The 13,664-nt window shown below is 41.8% G+C and overlaps 1 protein-coding gene across 2 annotated transcripts in view; it reads left to right on the top strand.

Moving 5' to 3' along the window:
* The window catches only part of CSMD1 (CUB and Sushi multiple domains 1), a 1,833,881-nt gene that overhangs the window by 1,796,503 nt on the left and 23,714 nt on the right, over positions 1–13,664 (top strand). For both annotated transcript variants that reach the window (XM_023630572.2, XM_023630573.2), the window contains exons 60-63: positions 8,004–8,177; positions 8,471–8,644; positions 10,207–10,280; positions 13,009–13,120. In XM_023630572.2, the coding sequence (XP_023486340.1) occupies positions 8,004–8,177; positions 8,471–8,644; positions 10,207–10,280; positions 13,009–13,120 (534 nt within the window). The remainder of the gene's footprint in view (positions 1–8,003; positions 8,178–8,470; positions 8,645–10,206; positions 10,281–13,008; positions 13,121–13,664) is intronic.

The raw sequence follows: 13,664 nt of genomic DNA on the forward strand, positions 1-13,664 counted from the left end.
ATAAAAATGTGGTGCTTACTCCTTATTAGACCAGGAACAGGTAAAATAGTGTGAGAGTGGAGAGCCTGAGTGGGGGCCTTAAGAGGACAGTGCCATCTTCAACAGGCTCTGAAATACAGGCAGCTCTTGTGTAGACAGAGCTTGTTGGGGGTCCTGAATGAGACCTCAATATTCAACACTATGGCTTCCTCTCCCTTTGGACATTGGCATGTTCTTGGACTGTCCTTGTTTTACCTCCCACTAGAGTGTAAGGATGGCTCTGTCTTCTGTTCTTTCTTCTATGTGCAATTACTAATACTGTGCCTGTTACTTAGCAGGCACTACATTAATGCTTAATGGAACTCACAAAGTTGTGTTGGGGTGTTCTGGTCAAATGAGCATGTTGACGACAATTGTCAACAAAATGGTCTGGTCTCTGGAAATTCATATATGTTTTTATAGACTGCTGATGCTCTTTTTAATGCTTGTTGGATTAATAATTAGCTCCATGGCTGACCAGGCCCTTCCAGATGAGACTTCCTTCTCTCCCCCTGGCCTCTTCTCATGCTGGTCACCCTCCTCACCCCTGTGTTGAACCACGCCACTTGTTACTCTTCCCGCCTGGGGGCCTGTTCACTTGACATTCCCCCTGTCTCAAACACATGTTCCCCCAACCCTCACATATGGATTCTCAAGAACTGTCTATTGAAAAAATGAATAGATGGATGGAAGGTTGAATGGCAAGAGAAGGGCCTATTTCCAGCTGCTGAGTGTGCATGTGTGACTCTGTGTGCATCTGTGTGTCTTTCTCACATGAGAAAGTGTGAGCCTGAGCGTGTGTAAGAAAACACAGGTGAAAAAATTCAGGTGGGGTTCTTCTCCTGTGGTCTAAACGGTCATTGGCAAATCCCCAGGAAGCTCTTGGCTCCTCAGGGCATAAGATGTTTGGATAGTGCATCTTAGTACAGTGGCTAGCACGGGGCAGGTGGATACGTGGGGCCAGCACCAACTGGCAGATCACCCCTGAGAATGTGTTCTTGCTCTGTGGGTCCAAGCACAAAGTCAACATCAGGCTCCGAGACTGTTATAAAACACTGGCAAGTGGTGTTTCACAGGGTCTCCTTTAACCATTTAAGCATTAGTTTTGTAATTATTCAGCAAATGGATCAACACAAAGTCTTGTAAATTATGTGCTATCTTTAAATAAAGAAAAGAATACTGCAGGAGAAATTCTTACCACCTGTACATATCCATTCAAAAGTTTGTCTTTTGTCATATGACTGAGCCCTCATTTGATTTGTCCTTGTTACCATCATAAGAAGACATAAATTGAATAAGAGGTAGTCGGTTGGAGGTAGCGAATAATTCATCCGTAGTTAACGTCTCGGCAGATGTGAGTGACGGATGAGAAGGCAGTTGTCGTGTCTGATGTGTAGTGTATGGCTAGGAATAGGCCTGTTAAGATTTGGAGGATTAGGCAGATTCCTAGGAGGGAGCCGAAGTTTCATCATGATGAAATGTTTGAGGGGGCTGGTAGGTCAATAAAAGAGTGATTGATGATTTTAATTAGTGGGTGAGATTTCCGGATGTTTGTCATTGGTGTTCTTATAGTTGAAATACAACGATGATTTTTCATGTCATTGGTCGTGGTTAGATTCCACGTGGGAATAATGATGACATATATTGTGTTTATTTTGAGTGTTATTTTTGTTGTTAGTTTTGTGGGGTTTTCTTCAAAACCTTCACCTATTTATGGGGGTTTAGTGTTGATTGTAAGTGGAGGGGTCGGTTGTGGTATTATTATGAATTTTGGAGGGTCCTTTTTGGGGTTGATGGTGTTTTTGATTTACTTGGGAGGAATGCTGGTTGTTTTTGGTTATACAACGGCTATGGCTACTGAGCAGTATCCTGAGGTATGGGTATCTAATACGACTGTTATGGGGGTATTTCTTTTAGGGTTGTTGATGGAGGTTATGTTGGTTTTATATGTTCTGAAGAGTGAGGAAGTGGGGGTGGTGTTTAAGTTTAGTGGTGTGGGGGATTGAGCTATTTATGATACTGGAGATTCTGGGGTGTTTAGTGAGGAGATTATAGGGGTTGCTGCATTGTATAGTTATGGGGCTTGGGTTGTGATTGTGACCGGTTGGTCGTTGCTTGTTGGGGTCTTGGTAATTTTAGAGGTTACTCGTGGAGATTAAAAAGTAGTATGCTTAGGGTAAGGGTGATGAGGAATGAGAGGAAATATAATTTGATTTGTCCTTTTTGGGTGGAAATTAGGATTGAGGTTTTTATTTGGAACTGGGAGATGGATTTTGGTAGGATGTTTTCTAGTCAGATTGAGTCTAGTAGAAGTGATGCTGATTTTTGGCTTATTGATAGGTTAGCGAGCGGTGGGAGTCGGTGTATAATTGTTGGGTAGTATCCTAGGAGGTTGGAGAATTTGAATACGCTGGTGGAGTGTTCTAGTTTTAAGTTATGAGTTATCAAGCTTAGTTCTAGGGCTAGTGTAAATCCTAGGATGGTTACTGCGAGGGCGGTGAGTTTTATGTAAGTAGGTATGGTTATTTCTGGGACGGTTGTGGGGTAGATATTGTTGGAGATGAAGAATCCGGCAAAAATGCTGCCAATTAAGAGGCGTTTGATGGAGTTAATTAGAAAGGGGTTATTTTCGTTGATTGAGGTCAGAGGGAGGAAGCGGGGTTGCCCTAGGAGTGCAAAGAAGATGATTCGGGTGCTGTAGACAGCTGTGAGGGATGTGGCAATGAGAGTTATTATTAGGGCTCAGGCGTTGGTGTACGATGTGTTGGCGGTTTCGATGATGAGGTCTTTGGAGTAGAAGCCTGTGAGGAAAGGTATTCCGGTGAGTGCAAGGCTGCCAATAATTAGAGATGTGGTGGTGAAGGGTATTGCATTAAATAGTCCGCCTATTTTTCGGATATCTTGCTCGTCATTTAGGCTGTGGATAATGGATCCGGAACATATAAATAGTATAGCTTTGAAGAATGCGTGAGTGCAGATGTGGAGGAATGCTAGGTAGGGTTGATTGATACCGATGGTTACGATTATCAGGCCTAGTTGGCTGGAGGTGGAGAAAGCAATGATTTTTTTGATGTCGTTTTGAGTGAGTGCGCAGATTGCTGTGAATAGTGTGGTGATAGCTCCTAGGCATAGGGTAAGTGACTGGATTGTTTTGTTGTTTTCTATTAGTGGATGGAAGCGGATTAGCAGGAAGACGCCTGCTACAACTATTGTGCTGGAGTGGAGTAGGGCTGAGACTGGTGTAGGGCCCTCTATGGCTGAAGGAAGTCATGGGTGGAGTCCAAATTGAGCGGATTTGCCAGTTGCGGCTAGGAGGAGGCCTAGGAGCGGGAGGTTGGTGAGGTTGGGGTCGAGTATGAAGATTTGTTGGAGGTCTCATGTGTTGGTGTTGAATAGGAATCAGGCTATGGCCATGATGAAGCCGATATCCCCGATGCGGTTATAAAGGATTGCTTGAAGGGCCGCGGTGTTGGCATCTGTTCGACCGTATCATCATCCGATTAGTAAGAATGACATGATGCCTACTCCCTCCCATCCGATGAACAGTTGGAAAAGATTGTTAGCTGTGACTAGAATTATTATAGTGATGAGGAATGTAAGTAAGTATTTAAAAAATCGAGTAATGTAAGGATCTGAGTGCATGTATCATAGGGAGAATTCTATAATAGATCATGTTACGAATAGGGCTACTGGTACGAAAATTATTGAGAAGTAATCTAGTTTGAAGCTTAGGGATAGTTTGAGGGTTTGTATGGTTATTCAGTGTCAGTTTGAGATGATTGTTTCTTGTCCAGAGTGAATAAATATTATAGTGGGAATTAGGCTAGTAATGAAGGCATATGAGATAGTGTTTTTTACGTGATGTGGGAACGTGCTGTTTTTGTAGGTATTGAAGATTGATGATATGATTGGGAGGGTTAGTACTAATAGTGAAACTAGTATGAGGGAGGAGAACATGTTGATTACTTTTATTTGGAGTTGCACCAATTTTTTGGTTCCTAAGACCAACGGATAGCTCCTATCCTTTAAAAGTTTGAGAGAGCCATGTTTGTTAGACATGGGGGCATGAATTAGCAGTTCTTGCATACTTTCTCGGTAAATAAGAAATATTAAGTTTCTGTTTCTAGATCCACAATCTAGTGTTTTTGTTAAACTATATTTACAGTACGTAAAGCCTAGGATAATTTTAGGGTTAAGTGACAGGAGTAGTAGGGGAGTCATGTGGAGGGCCATGAGTGCGTTTTCTCGTGTAAATGAAGGTTTAATGCTATTGATATGGTGTGTGTATTTCCCTCGTTGTGTTGTGATTAGTATATATAGGGAGTAGAGAGTGGTGATGGTGATATTGGCTCCTATTAGGATAATGGTAATATTTGATCATGAGAATGATGATATTACTACGAATAGCTCTCCAATTAGGTTAATGCTGGGAGGGAGGGCCAGGTTGGTTAGGCTGGCTAATAGTCATCAGGCTGCTATAAGGGGAAGAAGTGTTTGAAGTCCGCGGGCTAGGATTATAGTTCGGCTATGGGTACGTTCGTAATTTGAGTTTGCCAGGCAGAATAGTATTGATGATGTAAGGCCGTGGGCGATTATTAGGGCTGTAGCTCCTATATAACTTCATGGTGTTTGGATGAGGACGGCTACGATTACTAGGGCTATGTGGCTGACAGAGGAGTATGCAATAAGTGATTTCAGGTCGGTTTGTCGCAAGCAGATGGAACTAGTTATGATTATTCCTCACAGGGATAGTATGAGGAAGGGGTAGGCTATAAAGCTAGTTTGGGGGTTTAGTATTGTTGTAATTCGTAGTATTCCGTAGCCTCCTAGTTTTAGTAGAATGGCTGCTAGCACTATGGATCCGGCAATTGGGGCTTCTACATGGGCTTTTGGGAGTCAGAGGTGAAGACCATATAGGGGTATTTTGACTATGAATGCTATTATACATGCTAGTCATAGGAAGATATTGGATCAAGAGTCGGGTAGTGCTTGGTTTCAGTATTGAATTAATAGGAAGTTTAGTGAGCCTGTTAGGTTTTGGATAGAGATTAGTGCAACTAAGAGTGGGAGGGAACCTATTAGTGTGTAGAATAGGAAGTAGAGGCCTGCGTTTAGGCGTTCTGTTTGGTTGCCTCAGCGGGTGATGATAATTAGTGTTGGAACTAATGTGGCTTCAAATAGGATGTAGAAGGAGATTAGTTCTGTGGCGGTAAAAGTCATGATTAGGAAAGTTTGAAGTATGGTTAGCATGGTGATGTAGAGTTTTTTTCGGATTAGTGGTTCCTTAGATAGATGATGTTGGCTGGCTATGAGTATTAGTGGCAGTAGTCATGTTGTCAACACCAGAAGTGGGGCTGATAGGGGGTCAGAGAAGAATATTAGTGAGAAGTTTAGGCTATTGTTGCTAGGTTGGTTTAGGAGGGATAGGCTGATAAGGCTGATTAATGACTGTAGGTTGTAGTGTTAATTCAGATTATATTCTTTTTTGATAGCCATGTAAGGGGCATAAGTATGATTGTGGGAATGATGATTTTTAGCATTGGAGGAGGTTAAGGTTTTGTACGTGGTCCACTCCATAAGTATTGGAGACTATGACTAGTAGGGATAACCCTAGAGCTGCTTCGCAGGCAGCGAATACTAGTAAGATGATAGGTATTATGCTAGCTAGTGTGAAGTGGGTGTTTAGGACTATTATGGTTGCTATGACGAATAGTGATAGTATTATTCCTTCTAGGCATAGGAGTGAGGACATTAGGTGGGATCGGTACATTAGTAGGCCTACGAGGGATACTGTGAATGCTAGGAAGATATTAATATGGACTAGTGACATGTTGGTAATTATGAAGTTAATCATAGTTTAATGAGTCGAAATCATTTGTTTTGGTTTAAACTAATTACCATACTCAGTTCATTCTAGTCCTTTTTGGGTTCATTCGTAGGCTAGGCTGATGGCTAGAAGAGAGATTAGGACTAGTGCTATGATAAGTATAGTGTTTAGGTTAGTTGTTTGGGATGCTCATGGAAGGGGTAATAGGAGGGCAATTTCTAAGTCGAATAGCAGAAATGTAATGGCCACTAAGAAAAATTTTATTGAGAAAGGGAGGCGTGCTGACCCTATAGGGTCGAATCCGCATTCATATGGGCTGGTTTTTTCTGCATAGATGTTTAGTTGCGGTAGTCAGAATGCGATGAGTACGAGTAGCGAGGCTAGTAATGTGTTAGTGAGGAGTGTCAGTATGAGGTTTATTATTCTTTTTCGGGCTGTACCGAAGCTGATTGATTGGAAGTCAATTGTACTGGTCAATACTAAAAGAATAGGATCCTCATCAATAAATAGAGACGTACAAGAATAGTCAGACTACGTCGACGAAGTGTCAGTATCAAGCGGCTGCTTCGAATCCGAAGTGGTGGCTGGATGTAAAGTGGAATTTTAGTTGGCGTAGGAAACATACAATGAGGAAGGTAGATCCGATAATTACGTGTAGTCCGTGGAACCCTGTTGCCACGAAAAATGTTGATCCGTACACTCCATCTGAAATAGTAAATGAGGCTTCATAGTATTCTGAGGCTTGGAGGAGGGTGAAGTATACGCCTAGCGAAATTGTGATGAATAGGCCTTGGAGCATATTTTTACGGTTTCCTTCTATTAGGCTATGATGGGCTCAGGTGATAGAGACTCCAGATGCTAGGAGCACTGAGGTGTTGAGTAAGGGGACTTCTAGGGGGTTTAAGGGGTGGATACCTGTGGGTGGTCAGCAGCCGCCTAGTTCGGGCGTGGGGGCTAGGCTTGAGTGGTAAAAGGCTCAGAAGAAGCCAGAGAAGAAGAAGACTTCTGAGATAATAAAAAGGATTATGCCATATCGGAGTCCCTTTTGAACGATTGATGTGTGATGGCCTTGGAATGTGCTTTCTCGGATGATGTCTCGTCATCATTGATATATGGTAAGGATGTTAGTTAATAGCCCTATAGCTAGAAGTAAGGTTGAGTTAAAGTGAAATCACATGGCTAGTCCTGATGTTATCAGGAGGGCTGATAGGGCTCCTGTAAGCGGTCATGGGCTGGGGTTTACTATGTGGTAAGCGTGGGTTTGGTGGGTCATTAGGTGTTGTCGTGTAAGTAAAGGCTTACCAGGAGAGTGAATACGTAGGCTTGGATTATAGCTACTGCGAATTCGAGAATAGTTAGTAGAATTAGGATGATAAACGTAATAAGGGCTGTTGAGGGGCTGATGCTTATGAGGGCTAGTGTTGCCCCTCCGATGAGGTGTATTAGGAGGTGTCCGGTGGTAATGTTAGCGGTTAGCCGCACGGCTAGGGCTACAGGTTGAATAAATAGGCTGATAGTCTCGATAATTACTAGTATGGGGATGAGGAAAATGGGCGTTCCTTGAGGTAGAAAGTGGGCTAGGGCTGCTTTTGTTTTGTGACGAAAGCCTATGAATACTGTCCCTGCCCATAGGGGAATGGCTATGCCTAGGTTTATTGATAGTTGTGTTGTTGGTGTAAATGAGTGAGGTAGTAGGCCTAATAAGTTTGTTGAGCCAATGAATAGGATCAGTGATATGAGTATGAGAGTTCAGGTTTGTCCTTTGTTGTTATGGATAGCTATTATTTGTTTTGATGTAAGTTGGACTAGTCATTGTTGAATTGAGATTAGGCGATTGTTGATTAGTCGGTTGGACTACCTTCCTTGCTGGCCGTGTACACATTGAGAATGTCATGTTCAATCCCGGTTTCTTTTACAGTGTGATGCGTTTTGACTTTGCCTTGCTTTTATGTACTCGATGTAAATTAATGAAGAGATACTGGAGAAAATTTTCATTATTTTGATTTACTGTCTTCCTCAGTTATTCTTTTCGTAAAGAAACGCAACCCTATGTCGGTGTCATTTGTAATTCATGTACAATTAAAATGTTGATCATTTGAGCATCGCGGTGGTGGTGGGGCCTCCAGAAAGTTTAATCTCATTTCTTCTTCGGAAGCAGCTGTCATGTGCACTCAGCCTCCTCAAGTACAGAACGGAAAAGTGGAGGGAGCTGATTTCCACTGGGGCGCCAGCATAAGCTACAGCTGTGTGGACGGCTACCAGCTCTCTCACTCCGCCATCCTATCCTGTGAAGGCCGTGGGGTGTGGAAAGGGGACACTCCCCAATGCCTGCGTAAGTCCTCCAGCAAAACTTGCTCCTTGGGTCGCCTTGGCAGAGGCACGGATGTACGAACCCTCAGGTTACAATTTGAGGAAAACAGCGACATGTCACGTAGAGCCCTGCAGTGATATGTAAAACCTCAAATCTGAGACTGCACTGCCCCAGGGCGGATTCTGTCCTTTCTGACATTTATTGGTTTATGAATTATACCTAAAGATTTAACAGGAACTAGTTAAGCAAGTTTAATAGGGTCACCTAATCCAGGGGCACACAGTGTCAGATGACTTCCTTGTTGTCTTCAACAGCCGTGTTCTGTGGAGACCCCGGCATCCCCGCAGAGGGGCGACTTAGCGGCAAGAGTTTCACCTATAAGTCTGAAGTCTCCTTCCAGTGCAAATCCCCCTTCATACTGGTGGGATCTTCAAGAAGAGTCTGCCAAGCTGACGGCACCTGGAGTGGCATACAGCCCACCTGCATCGGTAACCATGCCAGGGCAGCCCTGAGGGCATTTTGGGATGAGGATGTTTCATTTTAAAATCGGGTCGTTTGTGGGTACGCAGGGATGTTCCTGTAGATAATTCTTTGTGGAAGTGCTAATCAGCCAAGCCGAGGTGCAACCTCTCTTAAACGGGGCAGAGTAAGTTAGAAGTCTATTAAAATAGCTGCTAGACCGAGTTCTCTTGCCTCAGTGTCTCCGTCTCCATCCGTCTCAACTGACAGCCACATCCTTTAGAGGAGAGACAGCTGTGTTCAAGATGCTGTCATGGCCCTTCTCCGGAACAGCCATCAGCAGGAGCACAGCCTCGCCCTTGCTTGACAGCCTTCCTCTCAATGCCCATCTTTCAGTCACTAGTGTAGCTCCTCCTAAACCATCCATACTGTTAGCAATCGTAGGAAGAGTTGCATTGGACCCTTATGTTCTGCTGACCTCAGAATAGGAGCATGAAAGTTGCAAGTCGGAAGAGACTTTATATGTGACCTAAACCCTTTGTTTTTAACTTAAATCTCCGCCTCATAGAAAGGGTTCAGATAGCAATTATATTTGTCTAAAGTCTCACTGTGAGTGGCATAGAAACCAAAACTCTTCATTCTGCATTCAGAGCAATTTTAGCCATCCCTCAGTGCTGCCTACTTACGTGTGCTGCTGGCTTAGTTTCCTTCCCAGCTTTACCGAGCAGAAGGATGGGCATTCTGCATATTTGTAGTAGACAATTAATGAGTTATATTCTTGGTTGTTTTCTAAGAAATTGAATGATATCTACTTAAAAATAGACAGGATTAGAAATCTTTTCATTGAAGCACGTCTTTTTCTAATTATAGGAATGTTTACTGCCATTCGATTTAAACTCTTGCTGTACAGTAGCTGTCTCTATACTAAAAAAAATTTTTCTTCCCCCCGATAGGTTAGTTTCTCTTGAAGACAAAAATTTCTTAAAGTTAGCTATTTTTTTCCCCACTAGCAGCTGGAAAGCAGCAAATAATAAAACTGCAGTGCCCTCTGATTGCTCAAGTCCTGCATTTTTTAGAAAAATGTCATTGTTGGTCTACCAATGTCATGCTTCAATCTGGAAGCATTAAACATATATCTCATTTTGAAATCTTGAGGAAAATTAATTCAAGAAATTTGGAATAAATTTTGGTTGACCAAAAGAGATGGCCATTAATTGAATAGTTAAAAAACAAAGGATCAAAAGAGAGAATTATTGAAGACAGTATATTATTAACCAACCAATATAGTATGTCAGTAGAGAGAAATTAAACCAGAGAATGGAAAAGAACGAGCTAATTCTGATACAGAAAATAACACACAGAGCAATGTAGAGTCTGATAAAGCACTAAAGATTAATATCTACAGAAGGTGTCTGAAAAGAAGATGAAAATAGCAATTCAATTTTTAGCTTTCATGTAAAACATCTTCCACATTTGTCAAAACATAATTTTCTCAATTTTGTAAGACCTTTTAGTAAAAATGTTGGAATTCCTTTAATAACCATATCTGGCATTCTCGGGTTTTTTTTTTTTTTTTAATTGTGAATTTCAGATCCTGCCCATAACGCCTGCCCAGACCCTGGTACTCCACACTTCGGAATACAAAATAGCTCAAGAGGATATGAGGTATTCCATTTTTATTTTACTATGTTTTTCTGTAATTATAAAATGCAACTGATACTTAAACTTATGTGTATAATTTTATGGACCATATCTGATTTATGTTATATTTGCCCAAATAAAATTCATTCAGAGAGGATTTCTGTATGATATTTTAACTGTCAAAATCGAGATAACTGTGTGTATCTTACTATGCACAGTAGTAATTGCTATATTAGTTTATACTTGAAAGCACACACAATTTTGTATTTTTTGTCTGCTGAACTGACATGGCAGTTCTCAAACCAAACTGACTTGTCACTGAATAACTACATATAAAAAAGACCCTGTTTAGTGACCTGATGTAATGGGCGAATAATACTAAATTCTAGAGACAAACACAGAAGAAAATGCATCCACCACCCTTAGGCTAAGCCTACTTCATGACAGCTCTTCTCCATATGATCTCTTCTAACTAGGTGAATGATTATTAGCGTACTCCATATCACTTTTGAAAGTTCATTTGGATTTTTAAATAAAAAGTACATTAACAGTCAAGTAATACTGGCACAATACCTAAAAACGAAAACTAATGGATCCTGAAATAAAATGTTTCAACCATCTTAAGTGATCAAGTGACTTTAGGGCTCTGATTATATGACTTTGAAAGCCAAAGTTAAATACGTCTACTCCATTCAAATTAGGGATCCCATTAATTTAGAATAGTCTTTTTCTTCAGCCGCTTTCCCCTATCTCTTCTGAAACCTAAATATTCTCATTTTCTTGGCTCTGACACACATTGGCTACTTCCTGATAGCAGTCTTACACTTGAAAAGGAAGTTCTCACGGGTACCCAGTAGGTTAAATCTAATGCATTTCCTATCAGGTCTCAAATATGACCTTAAGCCTCAGGTAAATCCTTCTGGGGCATGGATATATAGAGCCAAATATATAGGAATATGGGAAAATATTCTATGTGGGCGTTGCTCTCACTAACTCACTATGAGAAATCAAAGTTTTGATCACCTTTGTTTTCAGCAATTTTTAATTTGCCCACATATAACCTATGCTACGTAAACATTTATGTTGATTGTTTTCAGCAACATATTCGTCTGATTTATCTTAAGAAACTAAAAGGCATGGATAAATCCCTCACTCCCATGAATAATAGATTTTTCCCAAAAGCAAGATTACTAATAATTTAAAGAAACAGATGCCATCTTTTAAAGAGATGACTGAGACCATCAGAGGAATCTCCCCAACTGGTTTTCTTTTTCCTCCTTCATCAGGAAACATTGAATCTTGAATGTAATAGGTTAGCTTTTTGTTTGCTTTCTTTTGCACTGTAGGCTGAAACTCATGCAGAGTGAGCCATTTCAGGTTGGAACATCCCTTTGTCACACTATGTTAATTACACGGTTTAAGTGACTAGGTCCCAATCTCCAGGCAGCCATGTCCTATAAATTTATACACTCCAGGTTAGTTTACAATAGTTGTAAACCCAGGTGACGGGTTAACCCTTTCCCGTCTTTGAACCTCAAAGTAGTTATTCATTTGAAGTTTGGAGAAATTTGAATTTTTTCTTTATAAATTCCTGCTTCTACTTTTAGGTGCCAGAGCTAAGCAGCAGCTATTCTTTTCTGACGTTCTGCATCACTAGTCGGCGTAGCAACTATTGCCACATGTTTTGCTCGTAGTTGTTCTTCCCAAAATCCCAGTGAGGGAGATAGGGACTGACCCAGAGGAGGAAACACATGTGGAGGAATTAAGTAGCTGGTTTAAGTTCTCAGAGCAGGCATCAGGGCGGACTCTGACTTGGACATTTACGCGCTTCATAAGTAAAGCCTTAGCCAACCACGTGGTCTCAAGTGGGACTATGCGGGGCACAGAGCTGCCTGCCAGGCCTGGAGCAGCTGTCTTTGAGCTGAGTCCTTTTCCTCTTCTGTTCCGCCATCCCCAGGTCTCATGTTCCGGATATACGTGATCGTGGGAGATCTTTGGTGCCCTCAGTACATGACCGTTAACTCAGTCTCTAAAAACATGTTTACTGACCACTGGGAATCCCCGCTCCAAGGCACCTGCAGTTAAATTAGGAAAATAGATAAATATACAGGTACTTCTAGTACATTGTAGTAAGTGACACATGGGCATCTGATGCATTCTTGGAAGATCAGGAAAGAATGTGCAGAGGAAGTCAAGTATAGCAAAGCATAGAGAATTAGGTGAGGATTAGCTTGGTGAAGGGCTGGTGGGAAGATGTTTCAGACACTCAGGTAGCAATAAATAGTTCATATGTTTGAAGCCCCCGAAGAACAGATTGAGTTTTGAAGGATTCTGTGATCGAGCAGGAAGCGGACAATTCCCAAAAGTGTTAACAGATTTACTCATAAATACCAATTGCTTAAGATGAGAGTAGTGGCAAAAAAATGGAAGAGGAAAAAACATAATTATAACAAACCAAAGAGAGGCAAAGCTAAGATGAAAGAGAAAAGGCATCCTTTCCATACCCAAATTAACTGCCTCTTAAATGATCAGCGTTCACCAAATCTAAGATCTGACAGGCATTGAGCAACCTGAACTGTGTATACCGTCTTAACAGGCAGTTTAAAGGGACATGTCGATTCAGACAAGGGCTTGACAGAAAAGTGAGACATTACTGGTCTACTCTTGCCCGGGCACATGCCTTCCAGCCTGACGAGTCTCTACCGATCATGTCTGTTTCTCCTCTGAAGCTAATGCTGGCTTTCCTCTCTAGGTGGGAAGCATGGTGTTTTTCAAATGCAGAAAAGGTTACCACATCCAGGGTTCCACGACTCGAACTTGCCTTGCAAATTTGACATGGAGCGGCATACAGACCGAATGCATACGTAAGTTGATTTTCCTCCACGCTCAGAAATCCGCTATTCGTTCTCCAACGTCTGGATAGGGTTTACCTGCAAGGGAAATAATGAAGGGCTGTTTTATTTTTGTCTGTTTGATGGTTTTTAATCCCTTAAATCCCCTTTAAGCATCAGCATCACTTGGGGGTCTGGCGGTAACATGAATTCTCTAGCCCCGCCCTAGACCCAGAGCCCCACTCTGAATCAGGAGCTCTGGGGGTCGGAGGGCGGTGGGAGAGTGAAGAGGAGGGCAGCAGCCTGCCGTTAACCAGGCCCCGGGTGGTGCTGAGGCACACCAAAGTCTGAGGAACTCCTGGAAAACAAAGGTGAGTGAGTAACATTGGAGATACCATTCACAGAGAGAAGACTGACTGGTGCATGCTATTATTATTCTACTCTGTTTCCATCAAGTCACTGAAGAGGCGATAAACTGGGCCGCCTGACACGTCAGAGTATAAATAGAAATATTTAAAATGTTATTTTTGAAGTCTATATGAATTGATCATTAAAATGATTACTTAGGATCAAATTT

Source organism: Equus caballus, chromosome 27 (genome assembly GCF_041296265.1).
Source record: "Equus caballus isolate H_3958 breed thoroughbred chromosome 27, TB-T2T, whole genome shotgun sequence".
Classification (NCBI taxonomy): domain Eukaryota; kingdom Metazoa; phylum Chordata; class Mammalia; order Perissodactyla; family Equidae; genus Equus; species Equus caballus.